At 41.3% G+C, this 21,790-nt stretch overlaps 1 protein-coding gene across 1 annotated transcript; it reads left to right on the top strand.

Annotated features, from left to right (window-relative positions):
• Positions 1-271: 271 nt before the first annotated feature.
• Positions 272-20,535, top strand: LOC116973600 (TATA-box binding protein). Its single transcript, XM_033021826.1, has 7 exons — positions 272-560; positions 2,108-2,436; positions 12,127-12,214; positions 14,665-14,756; positions 16,851-17,018; positions 19,151-19,245; positions 19,541-20,535. Exons 1-7 carry the CDS (start codon positions 504-506, stop codon positions 19,618-19,620), a joined length of 909 nt encoding a protein of 302 aa, XP_032877717.1. The 5' UTR covers positions 272-503; the 3' UTR covers positions 19,621-20,535.
• Positions 20,536-21,790: the final 1,255 nt, after the last annotated feature.

Raw genomic sequence — 21,790 nt, 5'->3', positions numbered from 1 at the left:
TCTGCCCTCCGTTCCACTGCAGGGAGGGGGGCATGTGGACTAAGCCACAGCAAAGCGGGAGATGTGTTAGCTGGTGAGAGGGGAGAGAACCCCCACGGTGACCAAATGCGACCTGCCGGTGCCTTGAAGAAAGCGCTGTCCCCAGCGGCTATAATGTGAGTAACAACAACAGCCGCATCAATGGGGCCACGCAGTGGGTGAAGGACTCGTTGGTGCATCTTGCGAGCCTGCGTGTCATTGGCAGGTCCGTCCGCTATAACCAAAATCCATTATAAAGGGGTCCATTAAAATGAGTTTACTGTACCTCATCTTTCTCTTTCATAGTTCTATTCTCACTTCTTGCTCCTTCCACCTTTCAGTAGGTTTTGCTCCCTCAGTTAAATCGTGAGTGTTTTAAGTATGAGTTACAACTGAAGCTACATTGGAATTATTGAACTGTGTTATTGTGGTGAAGAGGAGACGTGTAGCAACCTTTCCCACTGTGTGAACAACACGTCTCAGCCATGGATCAGTCAAACAATGGGCTGCCCCCTTATGCACAAGGATTATCATCACCACAAGTAAGTTCACTGTAATTTTCATTCCTCTGGCAACCTCCTTGTCGTACAAAGTTTATCATGATTTAACCTTAACGTAGGTTCTGAGGAATTTTGAAGTGGAAAAATGTGTTGAAAAGTAGACGTTGTTTTATACTGCTTTTATACGAATGGCCAGCATTGAATAATAATAATAATGCATATACTCTTTGGCAGTGTTTAAAGAGTTGTTTCAACAGAGCATTGCCTTCGCGTTAGCTCTTGGGGCTAACGGAATCAAGGGATATGATGAGAAACTGGGAAAGGGGTATGATTTTGGATGATCAGCTATAATCATATTGAATGGCGGTGCTGGCTCGAAGGGCCGAATAATCTACTCCTGCACTTATTTTATATGTTTCTGTGCACGTTGTCAAGTCATTCTATAGTAATCCAGATGTTAGCTTCAGTATATCTGTGCTAAATGTTATCATTTGCACAGTATCAATTGCAGTATCAACATGCATTTATCAATCAGTGGAATTGGAATTGATTGTAGACTTTAGGAGAGCTCCCCCTCCCCTCACCCCACTCACCATCAACAACACCACAGTCACATCTGTGGAGTCTTTTAAGTTCCTGGGAACCATCGTCTCCAAGGACCTTAAGTGGGGGGGCTACCATCGACTCCACCGTCAAAAAGGCACAACAGAGGATGTACTTTCTGCGGCAGCTGAGGAAGCACAATCTGCCACAGGCAATGATGGTCCAATTCTACACGGCCATCATAGAGTCTGTTCTCACCTTCTCCATCATGGTCTGGTTTAGCTCAGCCACCAAGCACGACACCAGGAGGCTGCAGCAAATCGTCCAATCAGCAGAGAAGATTATTGGCTGCAACCTTCCCTCCATTGATGAACTGTACACTGCAAGGGCCAGGAAGCAAGCGAGCAAGATCATCTCTGACCCCTCTCACCCTGGCCACAAACTCTTTGAATCACTTCCCTCTGGAAGGCGACTCCGGACTGTCAAAGCTGCCACAGCCAGACATAAAAACAGTTTTTTATCCACGAGTAGTTGCTCTACTCAACAGCCAAAAATCTGTAGCCTCCCTTTGATCTGGTATTTTGTTGGTTCACATGCTTGATCAATGGTGTTTTATCATTAATGTTTTATTATTATTAATGTTTAGTGTTTTCTGAGTCATTAGTAACTGTCACTGTATGTCATGTTGTTACTTGTGGGCGGAGCACCAAGGCAAATTCCTTGTATGTGAATACTTGGCCAATAAACTTACTTATTTACTTGAACTACATAAGGCAATATTACATTAAATGTCCAAATGCGTTGGCAAGAAGTTTGGCATTCAGTTGAGCCATACTAGAGGGGAGGCATAATGCTTTAGGGAGGGAACACCAGTGCAGCCATTGAGATAATTTACCTGTGATGGATCGGTGCAACGAGACTTACAGGAGAGAAAAGATCTTGAAGGGTTGTGGAGTGGGTGGTTGAGGCAGAGAAACGGTGGCATACATATGGCAGAATATATGGAAACTGCATAATTTTTATTTCTGTCACATTTTCACATCTAGGGTATCATGACACCCGGAAACACAATATTTAGTCCGATGATGCCATATGGCACTGGCTTGACTCCACAGCCTGTCCAAAGCTCGAATAGCATATCTCTCTTGGAAGAACAGCAACGACAGCAGCAACAAGCAGCACAGCAGTCCACAACATCTCAACTAACAACACAAGTTTCTACCAATCAGCCACCGCAGCTCTTTCATTCACAGACAATGACCACCACTAATTTACCAGGCATCACATCTCATTATGCTTCTCCAATGACTCCCATGACGCCCGTAACTCCAGCTACTCCTGCTTCTGAGAGTTCAGGAATTGTACCACAACTACAGTAAGTACATTTCTTAGCCTTTTGGAAAAGTGTTTGCTGACGTGTTGGTAGACAATGTTTTTAAAACTACTGATCCAGTTATTAACATTAAGCAGTCCTAAATGGTGTGTAATAGAGTAAATATATACACATTGAACACTTTTTTCCATCCAGAGTAAGGGATGTACTTTGATCAATCTTTCTTCAGACTGATTGTAAGGGGGAGGGGAGGAGGGACTGGAAGCAGGAAAAAATCATGACAAATCAGGACCGGCAATATATGACCTCGGGCAGGGAGGTTCCCTGATAGGCTGATTGTTGGCTAGAGACAAGTGTGAGCCCAACAGGTTGCATGCTACCCAAGCGAAATAAGAGTTGCTCTTCCCTCAATTTGCGTGTGACCTCACTCTGGCAATGGAGGGGGTCCAGGACAGAAAGATCAGTAAGGGAAGGGGTTAAAGTGGTTAGCAACTGGAAGATCCAGGAGGCCTTAGTGAACCAAGTGTAAGTGTTCACCGAAATATTGGCCGACTGTGCTTTGCCTCGCCAATGTACAGATCAGGAACACTGGATGCAGTAGATGAGATTAGAGAAGACTAGACTAAGTGGGACCTGTTGGGTCCCAGCTTCACACGGGAAGACTAGTCCCCAACGCAATATTCCACCTCCCCACCAATTCCATTATTTCTGGCCAGTGGGGGGGGGGGGGGGGGGGGGGGGGTTCTGGAGCACTTCCATGGGTGTTGTGGGCTGAAGGGACTGGTTTCCAGAGGGCTAATATGGACATTGTGGACTGAATGGATTCTTGCAGTTCAGTGAATCATGGCTGGTGGGCTGGCAGCTCACTAAGTCATGGCTGGTGGGCTGGCACTTCAATCACTTACAGTAGGTTTGTTGCAAAGCCTACCTGAAGCGTCGCTGAAAATCTGTCGCTGCGGGTGTGCGCGATTTTGGCGCCGTTTAGAGGGGGGCGGGTTTAAAACGCGATTTTCTCTAGGCTGTTCAAATCTAAGATGTTCAGCCTAGTTAATTATTAACGAAAAATCGCTGGAAGACCCCGTCGCAAAAGCTATTATTAGTTTTAAAGGCCTCGTATAATAGTTATAGTAGTTTAAAAATCAATCTCTAAACCCGCGACCACCGGCAGCTGTCAGGGTCGCATAGAGCAAATAATAGAAGGTATGCTGCTTATTTTTACATTAAAAAGGGCTTCTTAAGATCCCTTTATACAAAGTTTAATATTGCGAGTAGCTCATTTTGGGCCCATTATATCCCGCAGTATTTTTCTGGGCATTTGAGGGCACAAATCTACCGCAATGTGAACGTTCTAAACCAGCGCGTTCACAGGATCCCACTAGAAAGCTGATTTTAAATGGACTTTAATTTACAGCAATTGAACACTAAATTCCTTCCATTTGGCCTATAAATTAATGTAAATGAGATTTAAAAATCATGTTTTATTGTGAATTATTTATGAATATTATTTGGACACTTAGGCTATTTAAAAATGTTAATCATTTATTAAGAAATGGATAGATGTTTAGATCTAGTAATTGAAGTTTGAAATTAGCTACACTTGGGTAACTAACTAATTATATGCTTTAATTTCAGGTCATCCAAGTAAGATTATTTTATATTTGTTTCAGAATGGTTCAATCTACGATAACTGAAAATTTCATTCAGTTCTCTTAATTTTTAAGAAGGTTATGGGCTTTTGACTGCACACGATCACAGCTTTTTTGTTATGTCCATTGAAAATCAATAGGGAACAAGATGCTAATTTCCAAGTATGAAAATGGCCATAACTTTGTTAATACTTGAGATATGAAAGTGAATTAGGTGTCAAATTAAACTTCTTTTTATGCTTTATCTGATGGGATAAATTACACTTGATTTTTTTAATCTCCATATTTTGTAACATTGCTACTTACAGCTGGTGGGCTGGCAGTTCACTTACTCATAATCAATAGTCAGATTTATTCGCTCACATACACAATAAAGTGCGGTGAAATGAACTTGCCAGCAGCGGTACAATAAAAAAGAACACACAATACACGATAAAAATGTAACACAAACATCCACCACAGCATTCATCACTGTGGTAGGATACACAAAGTTTAGTCAGTCCTGGCTGGTGGGCTGGCAGTCCAGTCACTCACGGCTGGTGTGGTGGCAGTTCACTCAGTCCTCCTTTCACTCCAAACCCCCCCACTCTGCTCCTTGTCATTCCCCCCCCCCCCCCCCCCCCCCCCACACGCATTCAGTCCATCTCCCCTCAACCTCCCCCCATGCACTCTTAGTGGTTCTCCGACAGCGCAGCATTCTTGCCTATTAAGTTCCCATTGTGATGAAGAACACGCAGGCATGGCAAGTGGAAAAAGGATTTATTAAAGTTTAAATTGTGAATGACTTAAAATATAACAACTATTTAAATGTTAAAGATGAGGTTTATTTTCAGTTTTTTCTTGTTGTGTCTTGTGTTCTGCTGCTCACTGCCTCTTGATTTTGATAAGAGAGATTGAGCGGTCAAATTTTAACAAAGAAAATCTGAGAATTTACCTCGAGTCATCATTCAGTGCAGGCAGGAAATCCAATCTCACAGCACTTCAAGCAGAATGCAGGCAGCAAATTCACACACGCACACTCCACCCACACACACTCCACCCACACACACTCCACCACACACACACACACACACCCTCCACCTCGCACACGCTCACACATGCGTGCACACACATGCACTCACTCACACACACGCGCACACACACTCCACCGCTCGCGCACACACACTCCACCGCACGCACTCCGCCGCACTCACACACACATACACCCTCCACCTCACACACACTCACACACAGACACACACACACACACACTCACACACTCACTCACACACACCCTCCACATGCGCTCACACACATGCACTCACAGACACACACGCACATGCACTCTCTCACACACGCACTCACACATGCGCACACACACACATGCTCGCACGCTCACACACACGTACACGCACGCATACATACATACACTCACACTCATATACACACACACACACATTCGCACACATATACGCATACCCACGCGCACACAGATATGCACACATACACTCACACTCATACACACACACACACAGACTTGCACACACACTTTCTCACACACACACACCCCCTCACATACCCTCCACCTCACACACACACGTAAACTCACACATACACACACACACGTGCGCGCACACACACTCCACTCCACACACCCCACCGCACACTCACACACACATACATTCTCACACACGCATACACCCTTGCACACCCTCCACCTCACACTCACACATACACTCACACACACACACCCTCATACGCAAACACATACACATACGCTCACACAGACACACATACGCGCACACACACCCACGTGCATTCGCACACATGCGCACTCTCGCTCACACGTGCACTCACACCCACGCGCACGCATGCACACTCACACACAATCACACACACAGATACACACTCATACATACACTCACACACATGCGCACTCACACACATACGCACTCACACCGATACACACATATACACACACACACATACACTTGCACACACATACATATGCATACGCACACACATGCACACGCTCGCACAAATACATTCACACAATCACAGATACACACACATATACACTCACACACTCATACACCCACATATACACTCATACACATAGAAACATAGAAAATAGGTGCAGGAGTAGGCCATTCGGCCCTTCGAGCCTGCACCGCCATTCAATATGATCATGGCTGATCATCCAACTCGGTATCCTGTGCCTGCCTTCTCTCCATACCCCCTGATCCCTTTAGCCACAAGGGCCACACCTCTTAAATATAGCCAATGAACTGGCCTCAACTACCTTCTGTGGCAGAGAGTTCCAGAGATTTATCACTCTGTGTGTGAACAATGTTTTTCTCATCTCGGTCCTAAACGATTTCCCCTTTATCCTTAGACTGTGACCCCTTGTCCTGGACTTCCCCAACATCGGGAACAATCTTCCTGCATCTAACCTGTCCAACCCCTTAAGAATTTTGTACGTTTCTATACGTATTCAGATATTATCTGAATGGTGGCCGATTAGGAAAAGGGGAGATGCAACGAGACCTGGGTGTCATGGTACACCAGTCATTGAAAGTAGGAATGCAGGTGCAGCAGGCAGTGAAGAAAGCAAATGGTATGTTAGCATTCATAGCAAAAGGATTTGAGTATAAGAGCAGGGAGGTTCTACTGCAGTTGTACAGGGTCTTGGTGAGACCACACCTGGAGTATTGCGTACAGTTTTGGTCTCCTAATCTGAGGAAAGACATTCTTACCATAGAGGGAGTACAGAGAAGGTTCCCCAGACTGATTCCTGGGATGGCAGGACTTTCATATGAGGAAAGACTGGATAGACTCTGCTTGTACACGTTGGAATTCAGAAGACTGAGGGGGGATCTTATAGAAACTTACAAAATTCTTAAAGGGTTGGACAGGCTAGATGCAGGAAGATTATTCCCGATGTTGGGGAAGTCCAGAACTAGGGGTCACAGTTTAAGGATAAGAGGGAAGACTTTTAGGACTGAGATGAGGAAATCATTTTTTACACAGAGTGATGAATCTGTGGAATTCTCTGCCACAGAAGGTAGTTGAGGCCAGTTCATTGGCTATATTTAAGAGGGAGTTAGATGTGGCCCTTGTGGCTAAAGGGATCAGGGAGTATGGAGAGAAGGCAGGGATGGGATACTGAGTTGGATGATCAGCCATGATCATATCAAATGGCGGTGCAGGCTCGAAGGGCCGAAAGGCCTACTCCTGCACCTATTTTCTATGTTTCTATGTCCCCCCTCAATCTTCTAAATTCTAGCGAGTACAAGCCGAGTCTATCCAGTCTTTCTTCATATGAAAGTCCTGACATCCCAGGAATCAGTCTGGTGAACCTTCTCTGTACTCCCTCTATGGCAAGAATGTCTTTCCTCAGATTTGGAGACCCAAACTGTACACAATACTCCAGGTGTGGTCTCACCAATACCCTGTACAACTGCAGTAGAACCTCCCTGCTCCTATACTCAAATCCTTTTGCTATGAATGCTAACATACCATTCGCTTTCTTCACTGCCTGCTGCACCTGCATGCCTACTTTCAATGACTGGTGTACCATGACACCCAGGTCTCGTTGCATCTCCCCTTTTCCTAATCGGCCACCATTCAGATAATAGTCTACTTTCCTGTTTTTGCCATCAAAGTGGATAACCTCACATTTATCCACATTATACTGCATCTGCCATGCATTTGCCCACTCACCCAGCCTATCCAAGTCACCTGGCAGCCTCCTAGCATCCTCCTCACAGTTAACATTGCCACCCAGCTTCGTGTCATCCGCAAACTTGGAGATGTTGCATTCAATTCCCTCGTCCAAATCATTAATACACACACACGCTCACACACACACGCTCACACACACACGCTCACACACACAGACTCGCACACTCACACACACACTCATACACACACACGCACACATGTACAATCGCACACATACATCCACTCACACATATGTACACATACACTCTTGGACAGATACACACTCACATATACACTCGCACACACGCACACTTACACATACACATGACAGTAAACTTTCTTGAATCTACTCACACGACTGAGCGCGGCCTCTGCACTGTGGGGCTTCCGCAGTCAGCGGGGCTTCAGCAGTCAGCGGCACTTCCGCAATCAGCGTGACTTCTGCACTCACCGGAAATTACGCGATCGATGCGACCTCTGCACTAAGCGCAAGTCAGTGTTCGGCACGGACTAGAAGGGCCGAGATGACCTGTTTCCGTGCTGTAATTGTTAAATGGTTATATGGTTATAAGTCACGAAATGAGCGGGACGTTTGGAGTAAACACAGTCGGACCTAATAAAGCATTTATTTCTTCCAAACACAGTCGGACGTAATAAAGCATTGCAGTGCCAAACAACTCGTGGCATTGTCATTAAGGGCTAACAAATCATTTATTGCAAGTACATAAAGGGTTAACAAAGCATCATTCATTGTAGCACATTACTGGCTAACAAATCATTTATTGCAAGCACATAAAGTGTTAACCACATAAACCACCTAAAGCACATAAAGGGCAGACTTGCAGTGTCCTGTAGCCTCACAGCAGAATGACAGTCGTGGCCTCTCCCTCGCGATCTTGCAGAGAGACTGTCACGTCCAGGCATCCGGGGTTTTATAGTCCTAGGAGATGATGAAGGAGTTGATAAAATATTAGCAAGTTGTCAAAAATTCAAAATACAGCAAAACTGATAATCTGCAATCCTCTAGTTCCAAAATCCTGATGGGTGAACATATGGTGGGTTTTATTTAGCCCAGGCCTTTCAATCTCCAGGAGCCCTGTTTATCCCATAGCTGTCAAACTCTGAAGGGCCATGTTTGTTCCCCTCCTTTCAACCTCACCTGGTTCATTTGAAAACTTCTTATACCACCATGCAGTATTCTTTTCTTAAAAAGGGAATTGAAAGTGCATTGGTATATCAATAAGAGTAAGATCTGCCAGCCATGAAAATCCTGAGACTGCTGCCTTCTTGGAATTTTGCTTATGATCAATGTTTATGCAGAGACAACTATCAAAAGAGTAGAATTTATTACACCATAAGACATGAGCATGGTTCCTCATCATTGCTATGCATCTGCCTCTAGGAAAGGCTGTTATAATAGGCAGAAAGTGTAAAATATTGTATGTGGTAAACATGAGAAAGGAAATATTATGGGGTTTAACATATTTGAAGGTATATTAATCACTGTCCGATCTGCATAAAGTTGCAATTCAGGTCAAGAGAACCAAGGGATAAAAAAGGCAGAGGTTCCATCAATAATTTTCCATTCCCTCACCTGCACCCGTGATGCTGGAGAACTGCAAGATGGAGGAAGCCATAGGGTCATGTCTCTCTGAGCTCTGAATAACTCTGAACACATGTCTACTCAACTGTGAGTGCCCTTAATGTGGTTTGAAAATGAAAATATGGTTGGTTTGAAATAAAAATGCACTGCAAATGGTTGTTTGGGTTGAAGTAAAATGCACTGCAAATGGTTGTTTGGGTTGAAGTAAAAATGCACTGCAAATGGTTGTTTGGGTTGAAGTAAAAATGCACTGCAAATGGTTGTTTGGGTTGTAAAAAATGCACTGCAAATGGTTGTTTGGGTTGTAAAAAATGCACTGCAAATGGTTGTTTGGGTTGAAGTAAAAATGCACTGCAAATGGTTGTTTGGGTTGAAGTAAAAATGCACTGCAAATGGTTGTTTGGGTTGAAGTGAAAATGCACTGCAAAGGGTTGTTTGGGTTGAAGTGAAAATGCACTGCAAAGGGTTGTTTGTCTAAACTTGGCAACTTCCTGTTTGCACTATATTGATTTTAGGTAAAACGCTACCACATACGGCTATGATTTTTGCCCATCTTACTCAGTCCCCCTCCGCTGATCAGGTGCAGAGGATTCTTCCCATCAATGAAAAATAAAAGTGTTATTAATGTTTAAAAAATGTTGAGAATCTCTCCTGTCAATCACGCCATGAAGGCCACACCTTTTCCGGTGGAAGGGGGAGGGATTATAAAACCCGGAAGTGTGGGTGTGGCTCAGTCTCTGCATGATGGGGAGGGAGAGGTCACAACTCTGTCTGAGCTGTGAATCAACTGAACACACTGAAATGTCTAGAGAACTGTGAGTGTGGTATTGTGTGGTTTTATGGTGGTTTCACCTTGCATTTGAATGTGGTGGCCTTGCACCCTGCATGAAAAGGTATGAAACTGCATTTGAATGTGGTGTTGTTGCACCCTGCATGAAATGGTATGAAACTGCATTTGAATTTGGTGGCCTTGCACCCTGCTTGAAGTGGTTGGAAACTGCACTTGAATTCGGTGGCCTTGCTCCCTGCTTGAAGTGGTAGGAAACTGAACCTGAATTTGGTGGCTTTGCAGCCTGCTTGAAGTGGTATGAAACTGCACTTGAATTTTATGGCCTTGCACCCTGCTCGAAGAGGTAAGAAACTGCACTTGAATTTGGTGGCCTTGCACCCTGCTTGAAATAGTAGTAACATGGATTTGAATTTGGTAGCCTTGTACTCTGCTTGAAATGGAATTTCATGGGTTAGCCATGAGTTAACTGCCAGCCCACCAGCCGTGAGTGAGCTGCCAGCACATGAGGCTTGAGGGACTGAGCTGCCACCCCAAGAATCAATTTGCCCCACAATGTCCATACGAGACCAGTAGTCCCTGCAGCCAACAATACCCATACCAGCGCTCCAGAAAGCCCCCCCCCCACTGGCCACCAATATTGGAATTGGTGGAGAGGTGGAATATTGCGTCGGGGGACCAGCCCTCCCGTGTGAACATGGGACCCAACGGGTCCCACTTAGTCTAGTATATATTGTAAATAGCTGGGGTCCCAGCACTGAGCCTTGCGGTACCCCACTAGTCACTGCCTGCCATTCTGAAAAGGACCCTACTCCTACTCTTTGCTTCCTGTCTGCCAGCCAGTTCTCTATCCACATCAATACTGAACCCCCAATACCGTGTGCTTTAAGTTTGTATACTAATCTCTTATGTGGGACCTTGTCGAATGCCTTCTGAAAGTCCAGATATAACACATCCACTGGTTCTCCCTTATCCACTCTACTAGTTACATCCTCGAAAAATTCTATAAGATACGTCAGACATGATTTACCTTTCATAAATCCATGCTTACTTTGTCCAATGATTTAACCACTTTCCAAATGTGCTGCTATCCCATCTTTAATAACTGACTCTAGCAGTTTCCCCACTACCGATGTTAGACTAACTGGTCTGTAATTCCCCGTTTTCTCTCTCCCTTTTTAAAAAGTGGGGTTACATTAGCTACCCTCCAATCCTCAGGAACTACTCCAGAATCTAAAGAGTTTTGAAAAATTATCACTAATGCATCCACTATTTCTGGGGCTACTTCCGTAAGTACTCTGGGATGCAGCCTAGCTGGCCCTGGGGATTTATCGGCCTTTAATCCATTTAATTTACGTAACACCCCTTCCCGGCTAACCTGGATTTCACTCAGTTCCTCCATCTCTTTTGATCCCCGGTCCCCTGCTATTTCCGGCAGTTTATTTAAGTCTTCCTTAGTGAAGACAGAACCAAAGTAGCTATTCAATTGGTCTGCCATGTCCTTGTTCCCCAAGATCAATTCACCTTTTTCTGACTGCAAGGGACCTACATTTCGCAAATTGCCGGCAAGGGACCCACCGTACACCTGAAGCATGAAACGTGCATCTGAGAAGAACCTTGATGTTTTTATTTAATTATGTCATATAAAATTATATGTTAAAATAACTGGAAGTGTTAACTTTAATGAATGGTTTGGTAATTTATCTGAAAAAATGAGCTTCTATGCATGCCAAAATTGGTCTTCCTTTGAGTTTTATTTCACTTATGATAATGTGAGAATTATAATAATTGTAAGAATATGATAATGTGATAAAAATGATCCATCAATTCCTGTTTAACAACTCAAATCAAGCAAAATACTTACAGGACCCTTAAATTTTGAGTATTACATTTGTATTCTTGTATTGAAAAATAGTTGCATTTTCAAAGGGTTGCAATGTCAATAAATTGCAGTAATATACTATTCAATAATATAAAATACATTTTGTGTTTAGAAATATCGTGTCCACAGTCAATTTAGGTTGCAAACTGGATCTGAAGACGATAGCTCTCCGAGCAAGAAATGCTGAGTATAACCCAAAAGTAAGTATGTTCTGTCATTGAAACAAATGCAACTTTCAACGTAATGAATTAATTGATAATGATTTTGCCACCTTAAGTTATTTTACTGAGTCTCAAAATTTTGGTTAAAGTGTTGGAGTTGAGAAAAATCATTTTATGTTTAAATATTTCTGTGTTATATGTAATATTTAATATTAGCATAATCTGTCAATGTGTTTGAGTAGAGAGACACAGAGTGAGAATCAAGAGAATTGAATAGATGTTTTGACATTTCCCCTTTCTATATTCCAAATTTTCACAATTAATATAAGGGTGGCATAATGAAGCAGCAGGTAGAGGTGCTGCCTTGTGACTCCAGCAATTGGGTTTGATCCTGACTTCTAGTGCTGCCTTCAAAGTTGCATATTCTCCCTGTAATTGCATGGGTTTCCTTCCTGATGTTCTGGTTTCCTTCCACGTCCCATAGATACAATGCTTGGCAGGGTAATTGGCCACATTAAATTACCTTTAATGTGTGGATGATTGATAATATTTTGGAGAGAGCTGGGGGTAGTTGATGGGATATGTGGGAACAATAACATGGGTTTATTATAGGATTATTATGGTTCATACTCGGGATGGCAACCGGTAACTAGCAGGGTTCCGCAAGGGTCGGTGCTGGGACCCCAATTGTTCACAATTTATATAAATGATTTGGAGGAGGGAACCAAGTGTAATATATCAAAATTTGCGGACGATACAAAAATGGGAGGAAAAGTAGGGGATGAGGAGGATAGGAAGAGTCTGCAAAAGGATATAGATAAGCTAGGTGAGTGGGCAACAACTTGGCAGATGAAATTCAATACTAATAAATGTGAAGTCATTCACTTTGGGAAAAAAAATGATAGGGCAAGTTATTTTCTAAATGAGGAGGAGCTGCGTTGTAATGCAACGCAAAGGGATCTAGGGGTATTAGTACATGAATCACTAAAAGTTAGTATGCAGGTGCAGCAAGCAATCAGGAAGGCCAATGGAGTTTTGGCCTTTATTGCTAGGGGGATTGAGTATAAAAACACGGAGGTCTTGCTGCAGCTGTACACAGTATTAGTGAGACCACATTTGGAATACTGTGTACAGTTCTGGGGTCCATACTTAAGAAAGGATGTACTAGCCCTGGAGGCAGTGCAGCGAAGGTTTACAAGATTAATTCCTGCAATGAGGGGATTGACATATGAGGAAAGGTTAAGTAGGCTGGAACTCTACTCTTTGGAGTTTAGAAGAATGAGAGGCGATCTCATTGAAACATATAAGATCGTGAGGGGCCTTGATCGGGTGGATGCACCGAGGATGTTCCCAATGATCGGGGAAACTAGAACTAGGGGACATAGTCGTAGAATAAGGAGGGGCTCTTTTAAAACTGAGATGAGGAAGAACTTCTTCACCCAGAGGGTGGTTAATTTATGGAATTCACTGCCCCAGGGAGCAGTGGAAGCAGAAACGTTAAATATATTTAAGTCTAAAATAGATGGTTTTTTAGCTGCCAAGGGGATAAGGGGCTACGGGGAGAGGGCAGGGATATGGACCTAGGTATGGTTAGTATAGTAAGACCTGAGTGATCTCCTGGACAAGTGTCGATCGCCTGGATTGGGGTCGGAGAGGAATTTCCCGGATTTTTTTCCCGAATTGGACCTGGGTTTTTATCCGGTTTTTTGCCTCCCCCAGGAGATCACGCGGTTCTTGGGGTGGAGAGGGGTGATAGCGGTATAAAGGGGAGGGTAGTGTCTTGTGTTCTGTGTCTTGTGTCTACTGTTTGTGGGTAAGTGTGTCTGTTTAGTGTTCAGCCATGAGCGAATGGCGGTGCGGGCTCGACGGACCTGGTGGTCTACTCTCGCACCTACTTTCTATGTTTCTATGTCTATGATTGTTGAAAAAATAAGTGTAATTTTAGGCTCAAGATCAAAGGGCCTGTTTCCATGCTGTACCTTTCTGAATCTGAGGCGTTCACATTTGCATCAGGGACTGGTGTTACATAACTCCTCAATCAAGCAACACCACCTACGCAAGAAGTAATTTGCGAAATAAATAATACATTTGAAGATATGCAACGCATACCATACTACCTCTTTATCACTCTCTCTACTTTATCACTCACTCTCTCTACTTGTGTTGCCACTTTCATGGAACAGTGTACTTGGTCTTGTTATTGACTGTATACTTTTCCCCTTGCATTTGACCTCCCAAAGTGCAAAATTTAATCTGCTACTTCTCTGCCCATATCTGTAACTGATCTATACCCCTCTGTTTCCATTGATAGCCTTCCTCAATGTCTACAGCTCCACCAATGTTGGTGTCATCTGCAACTTACCAACCAGGCCATCTACATCCAAGTTATTTGTTTGTGATACATATAAGAATTTCCAAATTCTCAATCATAGGACCATATTAGAAATTTAGTATTGCCATCAATGTAACAGTACTTAAATATTTTTTAGCGTTTTGCTGCTGTCATCATGAGAATTCGGGAGCCTCGTACAACTGCACTTATTTTCAGCTCCGGGAAAATGGTGTGTACTGGCGCAAAGAGGTATGGCCGTTAATTTTAATCGCGTTTTTCACATTTTTGATAATGCTGCTAATACACTATTTCAATTATGTAAAACTAATCTCTCTGAATCTTTTGGGGGCTTTAAAATTGTTGATTTCCCTACTTGCTTATCAAATGTTACAACTGCCAGGATATGTTAATGCCATGTGTTGTTTTATAACTATATTTAAGTAACATACCCAGTGCGTTTATTGTACACTCCTGCATAATCCAACAAGTGGCAAAGCTGTGTTTCGTGCAGTATTATTCCTTTCAAGTGTAATAATCTGAAATTAGTTTAAATATTTAGCTGGATAAAACAGTTTTAATGATGTTCAGAATGGTTATTCAGTGTAGAATCATCTAATAAATCTTAGAGTAATAATTTCACAAGGAATTGGAACTGGATGATACACAGAGTTTATGGAAGCTAATATTATTTTGCTTTGTATACAAGGAACCTCCGGTGCTGGTTTACAAAAAAACATCTTTGTGCAAGGATTACGTGACCATTTAATAAAGGTGCTCAATTATGTTTTTGTATTGAGGCAGTAGGAAGGACATCCTTGTGATTGAGGCAGTGCAGCGTAGGTTCACGAGATTGATCCCTGGGATGGCGGGACTGTCATATGAGGAAAGATCGAAAAGACTAGGCTTGTATTCACTGGAGTTTAGAAGGATGTGGGGGGATCTTATAGAAACATATAAAATTATAAAAGGACTGGACAAGCTAGATGCAGGAAAAATATTCCCAATGTTGGGCGAGTCCAGAACCAGGGGCCACAGTCTTAGAATAAAGGGGAGGTCATTTAAGAATGAGGTGAGAAAAAACGTTTTCACCCAGAGAGTTGTGAATTTATGGAATTCCCTGCCACAGAGGGCAGTGGAGGCCAAGTCACTGGATGGATTTAAGAGAGAGTTAGATAGAGCTCTAGGGGCTAGTGGAGTCAAGGGATATGGGGAGAAGGCAGGCACGGGTTATTGATAGGGGACGATCAGCCATGATCACAATGAATGGCGGTGCTGGTTCGAAGGGCCGAATGACCTCCACCTACACCTATTTTCTATGTATGAGAAACTATTTTTATGGCAGACTCAGTATTAAAATAATTCATAAAACAGCAAGAGAGTAGGTGATTTTTTTTTTTTTTAATTCTGTTAATTATCACAATGTGGAAGGTTTAGGATGAAAGTATGTTTGGACTAATTTCAGAGGTTTCAAAAGGGAATTGTGAATGCTGAAAGGAGAAAAATCCAAAGAGCAGACAAGTGGTACAAACGTGTCTTTTCATTGGTTGACATTGGTATTGTGGGCCAAATAGATGGTGCAGTGCGATTTGTGGCAGGTTCAAGGTGACCTATGTACGCACATAGTTAGACGAGTGTGATAGGGTGTAGCCTTGTTGAGAAAACTCCTTGTGCTGTCTGACTTGAAGGCCATGAGACACTGATGACTGTTATGTATTTAGAAAATTGATTTTGTCATTTGCTTAATGGTCATTGTGATGACAAATTAGCAAATTAGATCATTAAACTTGCTGAATGATGAATGCATTTTCTAATAAATTATTAAGTTATTCTGTGTCGATATAGCAAATTTAAAATGGAATCAACTGTAAAGGATTTGGTGCATAATTGAGTAGAAGCAGAAAAATGTCAGTATCACAAAAGGCCATTCAGACTACGGTACTCTTTCCCTCTAAGTTTTTAATTCACAATTGACTTGTCATTAATAGCCACTTATTCTAGCCTGCCTTTCATTCAGATAATCTTGTGAATGAAAAGAATCTTCTTTATATTTGCATTATTTTTGGAGTTGTGAAATAGAATTGCGTGTAACCAGAAAGTGGCTGAAATATTTTGGTAATATGTTTTAATTGCCTTTTTTTTTTTTTTTAAATTGTAAAAGCAATTGCTTCTGATTTATTTAGAGAATAAAATAAATTAAACTGTGCTGCGCATTATCACTAGCTCAACGCGTTAAACTGTGATTAGACCAAAAAAGGGATGGACGTGTTCAGCATCTTTGACTGCACCTGCGTTTTATTAGTGTGGATTTGTTTGATGAGTATTTACCCCTGTGTTTTGTTCCAGTGAAGAACAGTCACGGTTGGCTGCAAGGAAATATGCCAGAGTTGTACAAAAGTTGGGATTTCCAGCGAAATTTCTGGATTTTAAAATTCAGAACATGGTAGGCAGTTGTGATGTGAAATTTCCAATTCGACTAGAAGGGCTGGTGCTCACTCATCAGCAATTCAGCAGGTAATGATATTGGGAAAAGGAGGTTGAGGTTTAATTTGTAATTCAAAGGCGACACTGATAACTCTTTTCTAGTTTTTGTTAAAAATTTGAATGATTCTGTATTTGTTAATTATGAAGAAGATACAGGTGTTAAACTAAGCACCATAACACTCTTATTGGTTTCCTCCTTGCATTGTGTTGGTGGGTTAGCATTTTCCCTTGTATGACCTGCACTTGTTTCCTTAAATATTTCAGTGCCTAATCTCTGTGGCGAAATTAGAGTTTAAGGGGAAAGAAACGCACAATGATCAGAAGTAATATGTAAAACAATTGGCCAGATTTTTACCCACGTCTATTTTTCCTCTCGCCATCGCAGTGAGAAAAACAAATTCACTTGCTGAATCTACATCCTGTTCTATACTCAAATTGATAGTTCTAAATTGCATGTTGTGCTCACTTTGAAATGAATATCAACAGATATTTAGTCTACATTAATGAAGATGCAATAAGTTATAGCCTTTGCAATGCTTAACTAGCACATACTCAAAATATTTATTTGGGAATCATTTATAGAATGTATACATTTTCCTCTAATGTTGAAAATGAGAAGCCAATTGATTTGACCAGAAATCTTCTAAATGTGAGATAAAATATTCTTACTTGAAATAATGGCATTCATAACCATGTAATTTGATAAGTAGTGTAATTTAGCTTGTTATATAACTTTTGCTGAAATTAAACAGTTATATAATTAAATTGTATAATTAAGTGGCCTTGCAACAAAGATTACACTATGTATGGTGGCTTGCACTATTATAGTCATGTTTGCCTAGTCTATATAGTTCTGTAAAGTGATAGTTGCATTATTTAAAAAAAAACCTTGTTATATAAAATCATGTTTATAAAACATTTTTTTCAATGGGGAAAGGAGATTTTTGGGGCTGGAGAGTTTCAGACTCACAATGAGTTGCTGAATTTTCAAATATAAATGTATTTTTAATAACTACATATTTATTTTTATTACTGCAAGCTAAAATTAAAGGCTGTCTGCTACATTGTTAAATCGAGTGTCATTGCACAAGTGTCGATAGAAGCAATGATTTGTCAATTTCTTTAGCTTTCTGCGGTGAAAGTAGCCATGTTTTTAAGAGGCAATAGTATCTCATTACCGTGGGAGGCTACATGGAAACAATTTTTTGTTACAAATCTGCTTTTTTCTGCTTGCCAATTTCAGAAGTGACCTTTAAGTGTGTCTCTAGTTTGCGATCAAAATCATCACTAATTGTGTGTGTGTAATATAAAGAGTCTTCCTTCATTAATTGATTGCAATATATCCAATTTGCATTGTGGAAACAGACATTATAAACAATCTACCTGTTTAACTGATAATTTATTGAATATTTGTTGTGTTTGACTTGTTTAATTGAAAGATATGGTGTGAAAGCAGGCCCCAAGGCCCATCGAGTTGACCATCGATCACCCGTTCACACTAGTTCTGTTATTCTTCTTTTGCATCCGCTCCCTGCACACACAGAGCAATTTTAGGGACCAATTAGCCTATAATTCCGCAGGTTTCGGCAGTATGGGAGGAAACCAGAGCACCCAGAGGAAATCCTTGGTCATAATTGGATCTGCAGCATTGTAAGCAGCAGCTCTACCAGCAGAGCCACAGTGCAGCCCTTGCTGTGTTGAATATACTTGTGATGCTGCAGTAAGAAATAATTTCATTATTTTAATTCTGGTGCACATGTCAATTAAACACTGGTGACTGGAAATGAGTAGCTTGCTAGGTCAATTCAGAGAGGATCTAGAAGCCAACCACATGGTGGGGCTAAAGCAACATGTAGGCCAAACCAGGTTAGTACATCAGGAAACACAATGAACTGCAGATGCTGACATTTTGAGGAAAGAAATGTGTTGGAAGAACTCTGGGACAGGCATCATCTGTGGAGGGAATTGATAGGCAGACTCTGAAGAAGGGTCCCAACCCAAAATGTTGCCTATCTACCGTCCACCAATGCTACATGGCCAGCTGAGTTATTCAAGAACATTAAGGAACCTGATGGGTTTTTATGAAAACTGGTAATTTTTCTAGTCATCATTTTAAGACGTTGCAAAAAGGTCAATTATTATTTTGTTTCTCATTTTTATAGTTATGAACCAGAGCTGTTTCCTGGGTTAATCTACCGAATGATCAAACCAAGAATTGTGTTACTAATATTTGTGTCTGGAAAAGTTGTATTGACAGGTAACATGCTTCACTTTGTTGCTTAATTTGAGTGCACCTCGTGATCACAATTGCACTTTATTTCAGCACTGGCTATTTTCATACTTATATTTCCTAGAAATCTCCTTCTTCATTGTGTAAAGACATTCCTATCAATATTATTACTTCCTTATTTAATTATCCAGCTTCCTTCTGTTAATTCAGTTATTAACCTCAACTATTGTGTTCCTCCTGTACTGTTTGTTAAAAAACAAAATTTGTAATGCATAAATCCACCCCCAAGTTTGTTAATTGACATGCAATTTGTATTTTGAAGGTGCTAAAGTTCGTGGGGAAATCTATGAAGCTTTTGAAAATATCTATCCGATTTTGAAAGGTTTCAGGAAGACAACATAACTTTATTCTCAAGTACATTCTACTTTGAAGGACTGTTTCTATTCCCTGTTGACTTGTATAGCCTGTACAGTTGAAGGTGTTTCCTGCTGGTATTCCAATTTACCACATTTACATTGAGTGATTCAGACTTTATGCAATGATCTTGGAGTAAAAATCAGTATCTTTTATCTACGGTACCAATCTAGTCACCCTGTGACAGCAGTTTTTTTGTTCAAAATCATTGTCAGGACCCGAGTTCTGTATTACTTGGAATTTTATCAACCAATCGAACATTTTGTTTTGCATGTTATTTATATTGAACTTTTTATAAAACGTCAGCCATGTAAATGTATCTTAAAATATTTGAAGTTTAATTTTTAATTAAATTTTACTTGAAACTATTGCTTTTTCAAGCATGATCAAAAAATGTGTTCTGAATTGTCAAGCAATTTACAACTGAGATTTTTAGATTAAACTTTTTTCGCCAATCAATACATTAGTAAAATTTACTAATGACAAGCTTGTGTCGAGACAGACTATTTTATGTGGTGACAATAGCTTCAGTCAAAAATTGCTCAACTAAGTATGATAAGTAAACGTTGTTTTTCCATCAAGGGATGATGTGTTCAAACGTTTGGTCATCCACCTTTTGTAGGTGGTGTATTTGCTGAGGAGTACTCTGTTCTCTAAGAGAGACTTGGTGGCATACTTGAGTGTTCACCAAAGATCCAATGGCATTATTTCAGAAAGGCAGGACGGTTCTCTGCTGCACTGGTCAACCAATACCTATAAATAAATTGGCTGTTCATTGTTACATTATTATTAATGGGAGTGGCTGTATGTAAATTGCCTGCAACAATATGTCATTTCAGGTATTGCATTGACTGTAAAAACGCTTTATGGTTTCCGAAAGTAAAATCAAGATTTTTATAAAAATCTGTTTCAAACCTGTTTTAATTGCTCCTAAAACAAGGTGTTATAGTTTGCTTTAATTACCCATGGGTTTTTAAACGATATTTAGATAAATAACCAGGGAATCTGTTTTGGTGGTATCAAATGAGGGGTGAATGTGGATTAACCAGGACACAAATGAGAGCACTTGATTTTGTTATAATGCCACAAGGCTTCCTTTTTTCACCCCAAAAGGAAGACATAGCTGGATTTTGCAACTCACTAGAAAGCTAGTAATTCTGACAGCGCATCCTTCCATTAGTCCCATGCTATCTACAACCTCCAGATTTTACCGCAAGTAGACTACCACCAACTTAGGGCAATGGTACAGCATAATTTGTGTAAGTAGTTGCTAATTTTACCCAAAGCTATGAATATAACTGATCAATCCCTGGGCCTGGCAATCATTCCCACAGTTGCCAGTAATCTTTCCAGCTATTAGATACATTGAAACATAGAAAATAGGTGCAGGAGTAAGCCATTTGGCCCTTCGAGCCTGCACCGCCATTCAATATGATCATGGCTGATCATCCAACTCAGTATCCCGTACCTGCCTTCACTCCATACCCCCTGATCCCTTTAGCCACAAGGGCCACATCTAACTCCCTCTTAAATATAGCCAATGAACTGGCCTCAACTACCCTCTGTGGCAGAGATTCACCACTCTCTGTGTGAAAAATGTTTTTCTCATCTCGGTCTTAAAGGATTTCCCCCTTATCCTTAAGCTGTGACCCCTTGTCCTGGACTTCCCCAACATCGGGAACAATCTTCCTGCATCTAGCCTGTCCAACCGCTTAAGAATTTTGTACGTTTCTATAAGATCCCCCCTCAATCTCCTAAATTCTAGCGAGTATAAGCCGAGTCCATCCAGTCTTTCTTCATATGAAAGTCCCGACATCCCAGGAATCAGTCTGGTGAACCTTTTCTGCACTCCCTCTATGGCAATAATGTCCTTCCTCAGATTTGGAGACCAAAACTGTACACAATACTCCAGGTGTGGTCTCACCAAGACCCTTGTTCAAGCAGATGTTCAAACAGTCCTCAATTTTAAGCCCTGGGTATATATGGATTGCTTGACTGCTATTGGGGTGCTTCTGCCTTTGAAAACAAGTTTGATCTTCCTTAGAAGATGCAAAATTTGAAGTTGTGGTCAGTTACAATAATTCGATAATATTTCATTGAAGATATCAGAGTTGAAGTCTATAGTAAACTAAAAGGAGGAAAAATGGTCAGTGCTTGT

This window comes from Amblyraja radiata, chromosome 5 (genome assembly GCF_010909765.2).
Source record: "Amblyraja radiata isolate CabotCenter1 chromosome 5, sAmbRad1.1.pri, whole genome shotgun sequence".
Lineage (NCBI taxonomy): Eukaryota > Metazoa > Chordata > Chondrichthyes > Rajiformes > Rajidae > Amblyraja > Amblyraja radiata.
The sequence above is the reverse complement of the archived record's forward strand: the minus strand, read 5'-3'. Positions and strand labels throughout refer to the sequence as shown.

Bases quoted from the DNA above. Each gene is read 5' to 3' on its own strand.
- LOC116973600 (XM_033021826.1), top strand. From the start codon at position 504: ATGGATCAGTCAAACAATGGGCTGCCCCCTTATGCACAAGGATTATCA. The intron at 561-2,107 runs GTAAGTTCACTG...TTTCACATCTAG, and splicing joins AAGGATTATCATCACCACAA to GGTATCATGACACCCGGAAA. The intron at 12,215-14,664 runs GTAAGTATGTTC...AATATTTTTTAG, and splicing joins ATGCTGAGTATAACCCAAAA to CGTTTTGCTGCTGTCATCAT.